A 17045-nucleotide genomic window follows, 5' to 3' on the forward strand; every position below is an offset into this window, starting at 1 on the left:
AGAGTGATGATAATAATGGATGACCCCCGGCAAAAAAGATAAGATTTTTACAGATTCTGCCTCGATCAACAGACTCTAATCAGCAGCAAATGTGGAGCGTCACCGGAGCATTGACTGTGGCGGTGCCGCCTACCGCCGCCGCTTGCCGTACGAAACCCTTTCTCATCTCCTCTTCCTTTCCCAAGCAGACAAAGAAACTCCATCTCTCTTCGCCTTCTCTGTCTCTACCATCATCACATTTCTCCTCCTCTTTCAAAACCGCAGCTACCTCCATCGAGCAACAGTCTTCTGTTAACAAGGTTTCTCTTTTCTTTCTCTCTCTCTCTTTTCCTCTTGACCAATCAAACCAAACAGCTTACGTTTTCTGGATGATTGCAGGGAGAGAGCACCAAGTACCATTTCCTGGTAGCAAACGCTAAATTCATGCTTGACGAAGAGGAGCACTTCCAGGAGCAATTGTTTGAACGTCTCCGTTACTTCGGTGAGCGTGAATTAGTGCAAGACTTCTGGCTTGTCATTGAGCCTAAATTCCTTGACAATTTCCCCAAAATTACTCAAAGACTTCGTCGTCCTGCTGTTGCTCTTGTTTCCACCAATGGCACCTGGATCACGTTAGAACCCTAATCCCAATCTCTCTCTTTTCAAAATTACGTTCCTCACTCCCTCCTTATCTAACGCATTTGTGTTTTGCAATTTGTTGTTTTATGGCAGGTTTATGAAGTTAAGATTGGATCGTGTTCTGTATGATTCCTTTGAAGCTACCTCTCTTGATGAAGCTTTGGCCTCCAATCCTACCACTCTTGAGTTCGATAAGCCTAAAAATTGGGTGGCGCCATACCCCAAGTATGAACCTGGATGGTGGGATACCTTCTTGCCTAAAGTAACCCAAGAATCTGCAGTATAGAACTTTGCTTTTTGTCTTGTTTTTGCATTCTCCAATCTCAGCTTTGTCTTAGTGCTTCAAAGTTTTGTACTACTGAGCTCATTATCCAAGTCTATATCTTTCCTAGTGTAGCTTCTATTACTCAAAGTTGCCTGTTTGATACGTCACTGACTCAAGGTTAAGCATAGAACTAGACAACAAAAAGCATCCTCACATTTAGCTCCATCAAAGTCTTAAGGGTGACCATATTTGTTGATTTCTCACGAGAATATTGGCAAGAACCTTCAGTTAAAGCTCTAGGTATTAAGTTGTCTAGTCACAGGAGGGCAATATGCCTACTCGCTGAAGAACTTTGCAAAAGATCTGAATTTTTTGGTTTTCAAAACGATTTGTGGACTCGGAACATGTTGTTACTCGTTAGGTCTAGTGACTGGAGTTGATCAAAGTAAGTTGCACATGTTTCTGCTGAATCAAGTGTTCTATGTTGTACTTCTGGATTGCTCTGTAGTCTGTATCTAAGCGTGTCCTATCAATCTTACTGATTATACATACTTTTATTTGTGACAAAGCAGAGTCAGAAATTATCTTTAACTACTCCATGGGAATATACTACCAAGTTACAAATACAGATTTTAACTTTTACTATGGGATGAGTATTGCTACACTTGCGGGAGATGCATTCATGAAAAACTATACACTGGTAGCTCCACTTGTGCCATTAAGTTACTCTTGTGCAGCTAGATTTGCAATTTCTGCTAGAGGCTTCCACACGAACTTTCTCCTGCAGGGGAATTGGTAATGGTCATGCAAATTGCAAACATAGATGATTAGTGTGTATGGTAAGGAATGATATACTCACCAGTTGCCACATTCAGCAATAACCCTGACGTTAGGACGAAGAGAGGGAAGTAAAGCGAGAAATTGAAGCTCCGATTTTGAGAGGACCTGAGTGAAATGGAAATATGAGAAAGAGCATGTGGGAGAACAGATCAAATGAGAGAAACTCAAACCTTTGCTTCGAGGACCCATACAACAAGACCCTTGGCACTAGGGGGAAGAGCAGCGAGCCTGTAATCAACTTCTGGTGGATAATACCATCTTGCTATAGGTTGTTTCCCAAGATGAGCCTAAAAGAAGAGAAGATACATGGTTCACACAAAATTATATTGAAACAAGATTAAAGTAGAAGATGGATGAAAGTAGACATACAGGGCAAACAGGGTAGTTCTTGAGAAGGGTAGTCTCAGGGTCACCAAGGCCACGAGCAGAGATGTCAAGAAAGTAGTAGCCCTGCATTTTGAGACGGTTAAGATAACGACCTTCGTAACCACCCTCATGAGGAGCGTAAATGGCGATTGCCTTGTGTTCTTCCACGTCTTGAAGCCATTGTCCGATGTCCGGCTTCACCAAGTCACCTCCGATGTAGTCAGCTATGCTGCTACATTTCACACCAGTGCTTCTTCTTCTCTTACTCCTAGTATTCACCAAAAAGGAACCAACTGTTTTGATCTTCTTCACTTGCGAGGCTTCAAAACACGGTGGTGCCACACGTTGTATACATATTGCACGGCTTCCCATTTCTTTACTAACAATGACTTCTTGTGGAAGTAGCTCATAATAAACATTGCTTGACGACGATGATGATGAAAGAATGGTGGAGAAACGACGACTCACTCCACAAAGGGATAGACATTAATGGGCTTAAAATGTATTGGGCTTTATTTATTAGGCCCATTAAGCACCGCCGAACGTCGTGACATTGTTAGCTAGCTCGCCGGAGCAAAATTCAGTCTGTGAAACTTTCGGAGAAGAAGGGATGTCGAGAGGATCTCGATTCGTTAGGGCTCCTGGGCTCTTACTCTGTCGCGTTAATCTTCAACCTCAACCCAAAATCCCATCTTTTTCCTACAGTCTTCGCTCTGATTATCGTCTTCATAATGGTTTCTCCAATTACATCAGACGTAACTCAATTCGAACATCTCCGGTTATCAATGCCTTCCTCTCAGATAACTCACCATCCCCGTCACCATCACCATCCCCAATTCGTTTTGTTCAACGGAGTTCAATGCTTAATGGTCGTCTCTTCTCGACTTCTACTCCCAATCCAGACCAAACCACCACCAAGACTAAGGAAATCAAGACAACCTCGTCGGATTCAGACTCAGCTATGGCTGACATGAAGATTCTCCGTACGCTTGCTGGCTATTTGTGGATGAGAGACAATCCAGAATTCCGTTTCAGGGTCATCGCTGCTTTGGGTTTTCTCGTGGGTGCTAAGGTCTTGAATGTCCAAGTCCCTTTCCTCTTCAAATTAGCTGTTGATTGGCTTGCTTCAGCTACCGGTACTGGAGCCTCACTTACCACCTTCGCTGCTACAAACCCAACTCTTCTTACTGTTTTTGCTACTCCTGCTGCTGTTCTCATTGGATACGGGATTGCTCGGACGGGTTCTTCTGCTTTTAATGGTAACTCTCAATAGCTCTAGTTTTCTTTAAAAAAGAATGCACTTTTCACTCTTGGTTGTTACTTTTCATCATCGCAGAACTTCGTACTGCTGTGTTCTCTAAGGTAGCTCTCCGAACAATACGATCTGTTTCTAGAAAGGTATGCTGCTGCTGCTCTAAACTATCTTGTCGATAGAGATATTTTAATGTATGAATCAATTTCATATGGTCGCTTTGCAGGTGTTCTCACATTTACATGATCTTGACCTTCGTTACCACCTAAGGTATCTATCTCTCCTCTCTTACTCTTGTGAGTAGTCTCGCTCATTCCATCTTAGATTCATCTCATCATAACTTCCTTACTTAATTGCTTATGTCCAGTCGAGAAACAGGCGGCTTGAACAGGATTATTGATCGTGGTAGCCGTGCAATAAATTTTATCCTCTCAGCTATGGTTTTCAATGTTGTTCCTACCATATTGGAGGTAAAGCTTGTCTGACCACTTGGTGCTTTCTCATGATCATTGTTTTTTTTCTCATTTTGAATAATTGGCAGTTGCTCATTCATATTTGGATTTCACTATTCATTCGTCTCTAAAAACACTCGACGTAATTAATATGTATCTTTCAGATATCTATGGTATCAGGTATACTGGCATACAAGTTTGGAGCTGCTTTTGCCTGGATTACTTCTCTCTCCGTTGGATCATATATCGTTTTCACATTAGCTGTGACACAGGTACTGTGCCTTTTTCGGTATTCTCTTTTCAATGCCAACTATAATGCAATACTTGCGTTATTATCATGATAATCCAGCAATAACTGTGATATTTTATTTAAGAAACTACTATAGTATACATTGTTCTGGAATTCGTTACTAAGCTTCTCTAATCTTAACTGTATCAACTCTTTGGATCGGCTTAAATCATTCTAGTTGTGATATTAGGTTTGATGATGTATAGAAGGATAGTTGTCTTCATACATTCTCTTCAACTTTCATTATCTTGTTACAAATCTTTTTGGTGTCAAACGCTTTGCTCACGGTTTTATTTATTTTATCCAGTGGCGAACCAAGTTTAGAAAGGCTATGAACAAAGCTGATAATGATGCTAGCACAAGGGCCATTGATTCTCTGATAAATTATGAGGTAAATTTTTAATCTTAATCATTTTGCTTGACTTGCAGTTTTGACAGAATTTCTTTTTCGTTTCAGACTGTCAAATATTTTAACAATGAAGGTTATGAGGCTGAAAAGTATGACCAGTTCCTGAAAAGTAAGTAACTCTACTAGCTGTTTAGATGAAAACATTTATCTTAATTTCCAAAAAAAAAGAGAAAATTCTCCAGTTTTAGTTTGAGCAAGAATAGTAGCAACAAGCCAACAAGTAACAAATGTAGATCAGAAAATGCGCTGATGACTCTTTTTACATCTTTATTTACACGTTCTTTTTCTAGGAAGAAAACCGATTGATATTTTACCATAATATATTATTGCTCCGTCCATTTACCTTAATTTATCTTGTGACGATTCTGCTGCTTATCCCAGAATATGAAGATGCTGCCCTGCAAACTCAAAGAAGTCTTGCTTTCTTAAACTTTGGACAAAGTATCATATTTAGTACAGCTTTATCAACAGCAATGGTGTTGTGCTCTCAGGGTATCATGAATGGCCAGATGACAGTCGGTGATTTGGTCAGTGCGTCCTTTGATTTTTCCTTGACATTGGTATTTTATGTTTCTCTGCATTTTTTATCCAAATTGTTTTCTAATAAGCTTTTGCATATTTGGGTGATGCAGGTTATGGTGAATGGACTTCTCTTTCAGCTGTCTCTTCCTCTAAATTTTTTGGGTAGTGTTTACCGTGAAACAATTCAGAGCCTTGTGGACATGAAATCAATGTTCCAGTTGCTAGAGGTATGTGAGGATGTTATAATTGTTTCTTTAAACTCTGCATTTGGTTAAGTTTCTTAAACACTTTTTTTTTTATGATAATGCTTTAAATGCATGCTTTTTAGTATGCACTCCTGGCATGTTGAATTGATTATGTGGTATTCTCTTACTGTTTCAGGAGAAATCTGACATCACAAATACAAGTGACGCAAAGCCTCTTGTACTGAAAGGTGGAAACATTGAGTTTGAAAATGTACACTTCAGGTAGGTGTTGATTTTAGTGGAACATTACTGTCATACTAATCGTTGGAGCCATAGTATCTTGGGTATGAAAGTGTGTTAAGATTAATATGAGTAATTAACTCAAATTTTATTTAACTTATGAACTCAATACACCCCAGAAAGTCTTTACTAATTAGCTTTGTTGAGCTTATCAAAGTGGCAAATTATAAGACATTGCATGATTTGGATATCAGCTTCATGTTGTGGCTGAAGACGAAGGGGGTTAATAACTTATGTCTATTGCCACATCATCTTTCTCTTTTTCTACAATTACAGTTACCTTCCAGAGAGAAAAATATTAGATGGAATTTCCTTTGTCGTACCGGCAGGAAAAAGTGTGGCAATCGTTGGTACTAGCGGGAGCGGTAATTCCTAAACCTCTTCTGTTTAAGCATCTAAGTTCTGTGTAAATTTGTTATTCTGGTATACTGTTGCAAATCTTATTATTTGTTCTATGGCAGGCAAGTCAACAATTCTTAGGATGCTATTCAGATTCTTCGACACAGATTCCGGAAATGTAAGCATTTTTTTTGTTTGTGAAATGTGGGGTCTTGTTTGGAAGCATTGTAGCAACGAAAGTACACCCTGCTGCAGAGAAATTTAGTGAAGAAAATGCTTGGTATCTAGATAACATCTTTTTTGTCATGTTGGTTAACAGATAAGGATTGACGGGCAAGATATAAAGGAAGTGAGACTAGATAGCCTCCGAAGCTCCATAGGAGTTGTGCCGCAAGATACTGTAAGTTGGCATTTCTCTACTTCTCATCGTGAGGCTTTTTGTTATATACACCACTATGACCTGCATTCATTTGTTTCTCGCCTTTCTTCTCATTGTAACTTCTCTGGTCATGCTAGACACTTGATTTTTTTTATGTTTTTTTTCACTTTTCTTCTCTTTTATTTTTCATATGTATCATTGTTAGCTTTTGTGAAGGTATAGCACTCCAAGTTTTGTTGTTCTCAAGGGTAATCTCTACTGCACTGCAGGTTCTCTTCAATGACACAATATTTCACAACATACATTATGGACGTCTCTCAGCTACAGAAGAAGAGGTACCAGTCAACTTATACTTGGTGGAAATGTCAAGTTTAATATCAATAATCCTCATCTAACATAAATTTTCAATCCAGGTGTATGAGGCTGCTCGGCGTGCTGCAATTCATGAAACAATCAGTAATTTCCCTGATAAATATTCCACGATCGTTGGGGAAAGGGGGCTCAAGGTCAGTATTTTGATGTTATATCTGGAATGCATGATTGAGTTATGGGGAGTTAGTCACCCGTCGTTTTTGTCATTGTCATAATCAAAGTAAAACAAGCTAAGTCAATCAGGCTTCCAAGTCAAAGTTCACCTGTTGAAAACTTGATGAAGAATATGATCTAATAAACTAGTTTCGCAGGACTGTAACAATCATGAAAAATAAAAGATTTAACTGATTGAGGTTTTCTATATAATGGCAAAGAGTAGCATTGATGAGTGACCATCCTGAGTTTGAGTAGAGTCATATATTGATGGGGTTTTTGTATTGTGATAACCATGGAGTGGTGTTGTGTGCAGTTGAGTGGTGGAGAGAAACAAAGAGTGGCACTTGCTCGGACATTTTTGAAATCCCCTGCGATTCTGTAAGTAACTTTGCACAGAAGCAGCATTGAGTTTACTTATGTGATTATGTACGTGTCTAGTCCTCACATACATAGAGATGGTTGGTGTACACAGGTTGTGTGATGAGGCAACGAGTGCGCTGGACAGCACAACAGAGGCAGAGATACTGAACGCACTCAAGGCACTAGCGAGTAACAGGACATCTATCTTCATTGCCCACAGGCTGACCACTGCGATGCAATGTGACGAGGTTTGTAGTAAATAGTGTTTGTCAACTTAGCTCAAAGAAACAATGTTTTTGCATAACTGAAACTTTTGGTTGCGGGCAGATCGTAGTACTGGAAAACGGGAAGGTGGTGGAACAAGGCCCCCACGACGAGCTATTGGGAAAATCAGGGAGATATGCGCAGCTATGGACACAACAAAACAGCAGCGTGGATATGCTTGATGCAGCTATCAAATTGGAATAGTGAACCTCAGAGCCAAATGTGTAAAATTTATATTTATCTCATTGATTTTCTATGGAGCTTATATAGTTAATAGAGTCCCAAAGAACACAAAACAAAGGGAATAATAAATAGTGGTGAATGATATAATTTTAACACGAGTTTTTGTTGAGCAAGTAAACTTACGATAAAAAAATGATCAATTTTATTAGTTAAAGCCCAAATAGGCCCAACTAGTTATTAATTAATTAACAAGAAGAAGTCCGTGATTTCGAAATTCAAACGAAGCGCCATTTCTTTCTCCTCCTAGGAAACTCTGCAATGGCCATGGCCTATGAGGAAGCTCGCAAGCTCCGTCTTCAAGAGAATCACAAGCGATTTCAAGTTACCCTTCATCGTTACCGCGTTTCTTCTTCTCCTCCTTCTCTGATTCGTTTATCAATTTTGATTATTGAATCTCAGGATTTAGGAATTTCCCAGATTTCTAAGACTCTGACTCAGATTACAAAGAAAACGCCTCAGGTTTCGTGTTTTTTCCTTCCATTTCTGCTTCATTCCTAGTCCAATTTTGTAGCTTTACCACAATTTCAGCTTCTTCAGCAGCGTAATCACAAACCCATCGATAAAGCCCTCTTAGCTACTGCTGAACCAAGACGCTCTTCCCGTGTTCGTACCGTAATTTCTTCCTATCGCGATGATGTAATTTTCCCAGCTTTCTCTTACTTCTGTAATAGATTTTTCACAGCAATCAATCAACCCAATCCCTTGTCTCTTTTCAGGTCGTCGTAGACACTGGTCGTACTTCGAATCTGAGGAGATCGCGACATAGCTCTACATGGGCGACGTAAGTGCCCTGCTCCACAATTTTGCCCTAAAAAACTATCCTTTCATCTGATCAATTAGTTAAAATTCATCAGCTACATTTCTCGACCTCTCCATGAGTGCAAGTTTGCATCTTATGAAGAAAAGGTTGGAGCATTCAAGGCTGCAGAGAAGTTCCAGAGGAGCCTTAAATCTCCACATCCTTACTTTGTGAAATCTATGGTTCGCTCCCATGTTTACAGTTGCTTTTGGCTGGTACGTTCGTTCACAACACTTGTGTGTGTTTCTTCTTCAAGGATTTCGTGTTAGTACCTTACTTGACCTACATGGGTTTGCTTGCAAATTTCAAGGGGCTTCCTTCAAGATTCTGTGCAGACAATTTTCCTGAGGAAACTATGGAAATAGAACTAGAGGATGAAGAAGGCGAAGTGTATGAAGCAGTGTACATTGGTAGAAGAGCTGGACTCAGTGGTGGTTGGAAAAGGTTTGCTCTTGATCATAAATTGGATGATGGTGATGCTCTACTCTTTGAATTGGTTGAACCAAAGAAGTTCAAGGTATGTATGTGTCTTGAACAAGAGTCATGTGGTTGGAGTTAGTTGACATTCTCACATGTTGATTATAAAATGTTTGCTTGGTGCAGATCTATGTGTTTAAAGGAAATGAGAACGCTAATCTTACAAGCGCCAGAAAGAGAGGCAGAGCAACGACGCCAAGTGAAGAAGAAGAAGAAGAAGAAGATAAGGATGTTGAAGAATCAGGTGATGAGGAACACAGCTCAAGAGCCACTAAGAGATCATCCGTAAGGTTACTAAGGAAGAGGAAAGCATAAGAGAGCTTTCTTTTGTCTACATGCCCCATATATTTTTTTGGTTTTTGAGTGGGCTGCTAATACTACTAATACTAATGGCATATTTGTAAGTTTATCAACCCAAGGTAAACTTTGTTTTTTTCAATTTGAAAGTAGAACTGAAACTCTGATGAGCGGCTTTGGTTCGGAAATTTAAATTGTTTCCTCTCAGTTTTGGTTACTAGGCGATGATGAGCTATATACTTCTGATGATACCATTTAGACCAACTCCGTCACAAAATAAACAAATTAAAATGGAGAGAGTAAACGGGCTATTAAATATCAAAACTGGGCCTTACTATGACAAAAGGCCCATTTAATCTATTTTCCTTTTATTTAGATGAGTCGGCTCACAAATTAACATTTCTTTTCCTCTACTCCAAAGATATCTCGGTTCGCAAAAGTCTATTTAATTTCATAGCAATCTCACTTTTCTCTTCCCCCACCCTCAAAGATCTCTCAAAGAATGGCTTCCGCGGCTGTTGCATCGATGGTTCTTGACCCTAAAGCATCACCGGCCTTGATGGATCTATCCACCGCAGACGAAGAAGATCTCTATGGCCGCCTCAAATCGCTTGAACGACAACTAGAGTTCACCGATATCCAAGAAGAATATGTGAAAGACGAGCAAAAGAATCTCAAACGAGAGCTGTTACGAGCACAAGAAGAGGTCAAACGAATTCAATCCGTGCCTTTGGTGATAGGTCAGTTCATGGAGATGGTAGATCAGAACAACGGCATCGTCGGATCTACTACTGGCTCCAATTACTATGTCAGAATTCTCAGCACAATCAATAGAGAACTCTTAAAGCCTTCTGCTTCCGTCGCTCTTCACCGTCACTCCAACGCCCTTGTTGATGTTTTGCCTCCGGAGGCTGATTCTAGCATCTCCCTTCTCAGCCAATCTGAGAAGCCTGACGTCTCCTACAATGTAATGTTTCCTTTTTTCCAAATCTCGACTCTGTTTTCTGAATTAAAGTTAGGGTTTTTGAAACGATCTTTGGTTTCTTATGTGGTGCTTTATCTTTTTGTGTAGGATATTGGAGGATGCGATATTCAGAAACAGGAAATTCGTGAGGCTGTTGAATTGCCTCTTACCCACCACGAGCTTTACAAACAGATTGGTATTGACCCACCTCGTGGAGTCTTGCTCTATGGACCTCCTGGTACTGGAAAGACTATGTTGGCTAAGGCTGTTGCCAATCACACAACTGCTGCCTTCATTAGGGTTGTTGGATCCGAGTTTGTGCAAAAGTATCTCGGCGAGGTATTAAAAATCATAGCTTTATTGAAGGTTTAGGTCCTATTGAGCGATTCTATTTGGTGACTAACTGGTTTTTTAATTGCAGGGACCTCGTATGGTTCGTGATGTCTTCCGTCTTGCCAAGGAAAATGCTCCAGCTATCATCTTCATTGATGAGGTAGATGCCATCGCTACTGCTAGGTTTGATGCTCAAACAGGAGCCGATAGGGAAGTTCAGCGTATTCTCATGGAGCTTCTTAATCAGGTGAGAACAAATAATGAATTTTAGTTGTAATTCAGATCTTATGTTGTAGAATAATGGATTTTAGTTGTGTCCTTAACTTATTGTGTTGAATTCGATGTAGATGGATGGATTTGACCAGACCGTGAATGTCAAGGTCATAATGGCAACAAACAGGGCAGACACTCTAGATCCTGCTCTCTTACGTCCTGGAAGACTTGATCGTAAGATTGAGTTCCCCCTTCCTGATAGACGTCAAAAGAGGCTTGTTTTCCAGGTAAGTTAATTACTACAAGCACTTAAATAACTAGTTAAAGAGATATGAAACCAAATGTTTTCTCAAAAGAAAGTTTTGACTGATATCTTAGTTTCTGTCTTATTGATTGGTTTTTCCTTGTGTAGGTATGCACCTCCAAAATGAACCTTAGCGATGAGGTTGACTTGGAAGACTATGTTTCACGGCCTGATAAAATTAGCGCTGCTGAGGTTAGTTTATTTTGCTTACCATTCTATTCTTCCCGCTATAGTTTACTTTTACCATGATATATCCTCCAGTGTTTCTGGGTCACCACCTAATGATGTTCTTCAAAATATGCACTTGAGCATAATCATACTGTTTCAAGCATTATGTATGAATGTTAGCTGAGTCGTTTGTTAATCATTGTCCTGAACTGAATTGTTGAGAAATCAATTGTTGGCAGTAATATGGTTTGATTTTATCATGTACATGGGAATTGTTCCTAAAAAGATTGCATGTAATGATGATAGTTATTAATGACACTATTTTGATTTTATGTTGAACAATGCAGATAGCAGCAATTTGCCAGGAAGCTGGTATGCATGCGGTGCGAAAGAACAGATATGTGATACTACCTAAGGATTTCGAGAAGGGCTACCGCGCAAATGTTAAGAAGCCAGACACGGACTTTGAGTTTTACAAGTGAAGAGAAAGCAGAAGTGGAACCAGATTATGGCTGTTGTTAAAATTCCAGTGTGTTTTGAGAATTATTAAGGACATGGAATCAAATTTGCAGTTAAATTAAGAACTAAGTTGCATCTCCTAATTTCTGTAACTCGAGTTCACATTTGTTTTTAGTCTATCAGCTTTTTACAGTTTAATGTATAAGAAAAACTGGGGATGGTGTCCTTAGAATTGCCAGAGCATGGTAATAATTATGTCTCCTCTGATTAAAAAGACAACAAAAATAGTGATGATATTAGGAGCACGCTGCACTGCTCAATGTTCATAGAAAACTTCAGACTTCAATAATGCCTAAATGTGTTGGATCTTGTTTTGGAGTTGGTGATAGATGATGAAATGACCAGTATTACTATTACATAGTATCCGCAAATCAAGAATGATGCAAATCAAGAGAAAACAGTAGCAAGAGTGGTTGGACAGGTAAGAACTATTACCATATCTAAATGATTACTTTAAAAATAACAACTTGGATCAAGATGGTTTTTGTTTTCATGTATTTGTCATTTTGCTATCTCATAAGAATCTTAAGCTTGGTCAGTCTCTGGGTCTCTCTACATTAGCGTTTGTTGCGGTGTTTACACACCAATATGATTTGATCTAAAGACTCCTTTTGAAGACTGTCTTACCCTTAACGAATACGCCTCTTTTGTTTAACTTCACCACACTCTCTCTCTCTTTCTTCTTCTTCTTCTTCTTCTTCTTCTTCTTCTTCTTCTTCTTCTCCACTAGTCCCCACATACATTGCCTTTTCTTCTTTCTTCTCTTTCACCATTTCAAGATTGTGTTATAGTCCGCTCAATGCAGTAGAGTGCAGAGGTCTGAGCGCTCCATCTGCATAAGTTCTTCTTCCTCTATTGCTGAGTTCTTCAGTGCCCACAATTTTCTTACTTCGCTAGCTTACCTCTCTACTCCCAGGTTCTCTTTCTCTCTTCTTCTTCTTTTTGGTTTTTGTATTTTTCCTTTTAACTTTCTGTAATTGTCTGTCTCTCATTGTTGGGAATTATACTTAAAAATCGCCATTTTCTCCGGCTAGGTGGGTAGGAAACTTTCAAGACTTTAGATACAGGCTAGTGACGTGGTATATTAGTTCCAATTCGCTGGCTACACGTTGTTTGTTCAACAACTCCGATAAAAATCAGACACTCAAAACTCATCTTTATTTACTTAGTGACATTGTCCACATGATGGACAGACCTCTGCTTCTTTCTCTAGTGACAATATCTTTTGGCAAAAGGAGTCTGCTTTTCTTTGCTCATCAAAGTTTTGTGTTAAAGTTTGGCTCTTTAGCTTTATTCCTTTTGCTTTTTTTTTTGTGCTGGATGCTTCAATCTCTTATCTTAGCCTCTTGGATTGTTTAATCTCCCAATGATAAAGATAAAGATAGGCAATGGCATACTTTTTCTTGAAGATCTAACTAGTATCTTTATTTGTTTTTTCTTCCCATCTGTAGTTTTTTATATAACTGATATGCTTTTTTCTTTCACAACCGAATATTAGTTATCAACTTTCAATGTTGTGATCCAATAAATGAAGCTTGCTTGGCCAGTTCCTTAGAGATACCTGATTAGCTTAGCTTTCCTTGCTGCTGCATACTGGCTTGTGTAGTGGAAGTCATTGCTTATCATCTTCTGCTTTTCTTTTGGAGCAGGGTCAAGAAGTCAAGCTGATGATGCAGTTCCATTTCCAGTTTTATGTTGGTCCAGTATTTACCTTGAGACCGTCAAAGGGGTTCTTGTCTACTTGTCTTGTCTCTTTCTTGTTTGTCACAACTACTTTCTGCTCTTATGCTATTGCCGACCTGAACTCGGATAGGCAAGCTCTTCTTGCATTTGCTGCTTCTGTTCCTCATCTCAGACGACTCAACTGGAATTCCACTAACCATATCTGCAAATCATGGGTTGGCGTCACCTGCACTTCTGATGGTACTAGTGTTCACGCTCTTCGCCTTCCAGGAATTGGGCTCTTGGGACCAATCCCTCCAAACACACTTGGTAAACTAGAATCACTCAGGATTCTCAGTTTGAGATCAAACCTCCTCAGTGGTAACCTTCCTCCTGACATTCACTCTCTCCCTTCACTAGATTACATCTATCTCCAACATAACAACTTCTCTGGTGAGGTTCCTTCCTTTGTGTCCCGACAGCTCAATATCTTAGATCTCTCATTTAACTCTTTCACCGGGAAGATACCAGCAACGTTCCAAAATCTGAAGCAATTGACAGGGTTGAGCCTCCAAAATAACAAACTTTCTGGACCAGTACCTAATCTTGATACAGTAAGTCTGAGACGTTTAAACTTGAGCAACAATCATCTTAATGGTTCAATACCCTCTGCACTTGGTGGCTTTCCCAGTTCATCTTTTTCCGGAAACACATTGTTATGTGGACTTCCTCTGCAACCCTGTGCCACCTCCTCTCCCCCTCCTTCGCTAACCCCACACATTTCCACGCCTCCATTGCCGCCATTTCCTCACAAAGAAGGTTCAAAAAGGAAACTACATGTAAGCACTATCATTCCTATTGCAGCTGGAGGGGCTGCTCTGCTGTTGTTGATCACCGTAATTATATTATGCTGCTGTATCAAGAAAAAGGACAAGAGGGAAGACAGCATCGTAAAAGTAAAGACTTTGACTGAGAAAGCAAAGCAAGAATTTGGAAGTGGGGTGCAAGAACCTGAGAAGAATAAGCTGGTATTCTTTAATGGATGCTCCTATAACTTTGATCTAGAGGATTTGTTGAGGGCATCAGCAGAAGTACTAGGAAAAGGTAGCTATGGGACAGCATACAAGGCTGTGTTAGAGGAATCCACAACTGTTGTGGTAAAAAGGTTGAAAGAAGTCGCAGCTGGAAAGAGGGAGTTTGAACAGCAGATGGAGATTATCAGCCGGGTCGGGAACCATCCTAGTGTGGTTCCCCTCCGTGCATATTACTACTCCAAGGATGAGAAGCTCATGGTTTGTGATTATTACCCTGCTGGTAACTTATCATCACTACTCCACGGTTAGTTTTCTTCCTACCTTCGTTTAATGGTTTATATTTACCTCGTTGGTGTACTTAAGAATATCTTGATTTCGATGCCATGACAGGTAACCGGGGAAGTGAGAAAACGCCTCTTGACTGGGACTCCAGAGTAAAAATCACACTATCAGCGGCAAAAGGTATAGCTCATCTCCATGCAGCTGGAGGTCCAAAGTTCAGTCATGGAAACATAAAGTCCTCAAATGTGATTATGAAGCAGGAGAGCGATGCGTGCATTTCTGATTTTGGACTGACCCCTCTGATGGCTGTGCCGATTGCTCCAATGAGAGGTGCAGGCTACCGCGCACCAGAAGTAATGGAAACAAGGAAACACACACATAAATCCGATGTTTACAGTTTCGGTGTACTTATACTAGAGATGTTAACTGGGAAGTCTCCAGTGCAATCACCAAGCCGGGATGACATGGTTGATCTCCCGAGGTGGGTACAGTCAGTGGTGAGAGAGGAATGGACAAGCGAGGTGTTTGATATTGAGCTGATGAGGTTTCAGAACATTGAAGAAGAAATGGTACAGATGCTGCAGATTGCTATGGCATGTGTAGCTCAAGTGCCTGAGGTACGACCCACCATGGATGATGTTGTTAGAATGATTGAAGAGATACGAGTTTCAGACTCTGAGACCACTCGGCCATCTTCAGATGACAATAGCAAACCCAAGGACTCCAACGTCCAAGTTTAAATCACCCCTTGGATCTCATTCCCTTTTTATCTATGTTTTTGAGTTTGTATGTCTTATAAGGCTTTATGTTGATTGTTTGAACACCACTCGCCTGAGTAATACCGCAGTTGGAGGCGCGGTAACATTTACATAGCAATTATTATTGTAGGCTCCTTTTTCTGTATCTCATAATATATATGAATATGATTCAGTTTTATGCAAGCTAAGTAAGTATCCAAAAGATGGATTTAAAAGAGTTCCAGAGAGACATAAATATCAGGGAGAAAGAGATGAGGCTGCTTGAAGGAGGAATTGATAGAGTTCTTGAGGTTGGGAGAAAAAAGCAGAGTGGTCACTGTCCGGAAGAAGGAAGGTGTGAGCAGGAGGCCACAGGGCCAACATTACCTCTTGAAGAACTGGTTCGAACAAATGGTCCTTGCCTGTCTTCACGTACACTCTTGGGATTTTGTCAGTCTCTGGAGCTCCCGGAATATCCATTATGCCTATGAATGCCATGACAGGGGCCGGACGCAGAAGTGTGGTTGCCAGTGTGTAATCCTGATCAGAATGAATAAATGAATGATGATGATTCTCTACAAAAAAAATTGAGGCAGAGATGAGAACAGAGTTGGTAATAAAGGACACACCTCCATGGGGCTCTCGTTGTAAAACTTGTCCCGAACATACTCAGGTTTCATCATGATGCTTGTTGGGAGATTTTGTGGTCCATTTCCGAAAGTAAAGTCCCATATCTTCTCAGTTTCCTCCTCTATCAATCCTGAACATATCTTCATTACATTTTTGAGTCTTTCAGGAATCAAGGTACCAGGTTTGACCATGGCTGCTGCGACGTAAACCGCCAAGGAAACTTTGGAAGGAAAGAGGCACATGGCAGCCGTCATGCTCCCTCCTCCAACGCTGTGGCTCACAAGAATGACCTTTTGATCGTTGGGAAGTTGGGAGAGGAAGGCATAGAGAGGCTCGTCGTAGTCATCCAAAGAAGAGACAGTGTTTGGATCAGTTGGGTTGATACCAGCACCCTTGAGGTCTATACATGTAGCCTTATGTCCATTATCCCTCAGTGAATTAGCCAGCTTGTACCAACACCATCCTCCATGCCCTGCACCATGCACAAACACAAAATGATGCTCACTCATCTTTAATCCTCTTCTCGTACATCACATTCCTTGCACTATCTTTTGTAGTTAGTGTGATATTTCTGTATGGCTGTAATGTTTTCATGATCATGATCATGTTCTTTAAATGAACGATGTAAACGGCAGCTTTGTCCAAAACTCACAAAGATTACATCTAAAAGACTGCCATTACCAGTCTTTGATGTGTACTGGGTCAACTTTGAAGGCCCAAACACATATTCTATAGTGAGGCCCAAATCAAGATAGATACCGTCTTCTTCTTTTTTTAATTTCTTAAGAAAATATGTACCGTACATGTTTTTTGTTTTTTTGAATTGAGATTTACTCCTTCAACTAATGAGTCCACACCACTGACACTTCTTATTTTCTACGCTATAAGTTTTTTTTATTGAGATTTCTAGTTTTCAAAAATTACATAAGAAGAATAGACAGTGAAACTGAAATAAAGACTCTTACATGTTGCATCTATAGATTTCCTTTTAAATATAAAATATAGATTTTAATAT

General features: G+C 40.0%; 7 protein-coding genes and 1 long non-coding RNA gene across 13 annotated transcripts; 6 read left to right on the forward strand and 2 right to left on the reverse strand.

Moving 5' to 3' along the window:
• Positions 1-5: 5 nt before the first annotated feature.
• Positions 6-1310, forward strand: EMB3143 (YCF54). The gene is made up of 3 exons (NM_125210.5): positions 6-299; positions 379-611; positions 712-1310. Exons 1-3 carry the CDS (start codon positions 90-92, stop codon positions 902-904), a joined length of 636 nt encoding a protein of 211 aa, NP_200633.1. The 5' UTR covers positions 6-89; the 3' UTR covers positions 905-1310.
• NdhN (oxidoreductases, acting on NADH or NADPH, quinone or similar compound as acceptor) lies at positions 1100-2533 on the reverse strand. Of its 2 annotated transcripts, NM_125211.4 has the most exons (4): positions 2093-2533; positions 1894-2010; positions 1743-1828; positions 1100-1664 (listed from the first exon to the last, which is right to left on the reverse strand). In NM_125211.4, exons 1-4 carry the CDS (start codon positions 2459-2461, stop codon positions 1607-1609), a joined length of 630 nt encoding a protein of 209 aa, NP_200634.1. In that variant the 5' UTR covers positions 2462-2533; the 3' UTR covers positions 1100-1606. The 2 variants fall into 2 exon arrangements, with proteins under 2 accessions (NP_200634.1, NP_001119457.1); NM_001125985.1 differs by having other exon boundaries at positions 1408-1664; positions 1743-2010; positions 2093-2476.
• On the forward strand, positions 2422-7776 carry ABCB25 (ABC transporter of the mitochondrion 3). Its single transcript, NM_125212.3, has 18 exons — positions 2422-3348; positions 3426-3487; positions 3568-3611; positions 3709-3811; positions 3958-4065; positions 4390-4473; positions 4540-4600; positions 4873-5018; positions 5124-5240; positions 5395-5480; positions 5775-5863; positions 5960-6015; positions 6157-6237; positions 6486-6551; positions 6630-6722; positions 7058-7122; positions 7217-7352; positions 7432-7776. Exons 1-18 carry the CDS (start codon positions 2700-2702, stop codon positions 7570-7572), a joined length of 2187 nt encoding a protein of 728 aa, NP_200635.1. The 5' UTR covers positions 2422-2699; the 3' UTR covers positions 7573-7776.
• Positions 7777-7831: 55 nt separating this feature from the next.
• On the forward strand, positions 7832-9391 carry AT5G58280 (AP2/B3-like transcriptional factor family protein; the record flags this gene model as incomplete). 3 transcript variants are annotated; one of them, NM_001345294.1, is made up of 6 exons in its annotated part: positions 7832-8070; positions 8149-8247; positions 8328-8392; positions 8466-8625; positions 8721-8927; positions 9014-9391. In NM_001345294.1, 6 exons carry the CDS (start codon positions 7870-7872, stop codon positions 9200-9202), a joined length of 921 nt encoding a protein of 306 aa, NP_001330080.1. In that variant the 3' UTR covers positions 9203-9391. The 3 variants fall into 3 exon arrangements, with proteins under 3 accessions (NP_001330080.1, NP_001330079.1, NP_200636.1); NM_001345295.1 differs by having other exon boundaries at positions 7840-8070; positions 8152-8247; NM_125213.2 differs by having other exon boundaries at positions 7870-7932; positions 8110-8247; positions 9014-9301.
• Positions 9392-9583: 192 nt separating this feature from the next.
• RPT3 (regulatory particle triple-A ATPase 3) lies at positions 9584-12386 on the forward strand. Its single transcript, NM_125214.6, has 6 exons — positions 9584-10151; positions 10257-10487; positions 10570-10728; positions 10829-10981; positions 11107-11190; positions 11514-12386. The coding sequence occupies exons 1-6, from the start codon at positions 9687-9689 to the stop codon at positions 11646-11648; spliced, it is 1227 nt and encodes a 408-aa protein (NP_200637.1). The 5' UTR covers positions 9584-9686; the 3' UTR covers positions 11649-12386.
• Positions 12367-15616, forward strand: AT5G58300 (Leucine-rich repeat protein kinase family protein; the record flags this gene model as incomplete). 3 transcript variants are annotated; one of them, NM_001345296.1, is made up of 4 exons in its annotated part: positions 12579-12601; positions 12720-12959; positions 13335-14685; positions 14772-15403. In NM_001345296.1, exons 3-4 carry the CDS (start codon positions 13353-13355, stop codon positions 15401-15403), a joined length of 1965 nt encoding a protein of 654 aa, NP_001318827.1. In that variant the 5' UTR covers positions 12579-12601; positions 12720-12959; positions 13335-13352. The 3 variants fall into 3 exon arrangements, with proteins under 3 accessions (NP_200638.1, NP_001318827.1, NP_001119458.1); NM_125215.5 differs by lacking the exon at positions 12720-12959 and having other exon boundaries at positions 12367-12601; positions 14772-15616; NM_001125986.1 differs by lacking the exon at positions 12579-12601 and having other exon boundaries at positions 12873-12959.
• MES18 (methyl esterase 18) lies at positions 15524-16616 on the reverse strand. The gene is made up of 2 exons (NM_125216.3): positions 16030-16616; positions 15524-15940 (listed from the first exon to the last, which is right to left on the reverse strand). Exons 1-2 carry the CDS (start codon positions 16537-16539, stop codon positions 15659-15661), a joined length of 792 nt encoding a protein of 263 aa, NP_200639.1. The 5' UTR covers positions 16540-16616; the 3' UTR covers positions 15524-15658.
• Positions 15924-16278, forward strand: AT5G08825. The gene is made up of 2 exons (NR_143114.1): positions 15924-16120; positions 16197-16278. It is a non-coding gene; the product is annotated as an other RNA (long non-coding RNA).
• Positions 16617-17045: the final 429 nt, after the last annotated feature.

Source organism: Arabidopsis thaliana, chromosome 5, assembly GCF_000001735.4.
Source record: "Arabidopsis thaliana chromosome 5, partial sequence".
In the NCBI taxonomy this organism is placed as follows: domain Eukaryota; kingdom Viridiplantae; phylum Streptophyta; class Magnoliopsida; order Brassicales; family Brassicaceae; genus Arabidopsis; species Arabidopsis thaliana.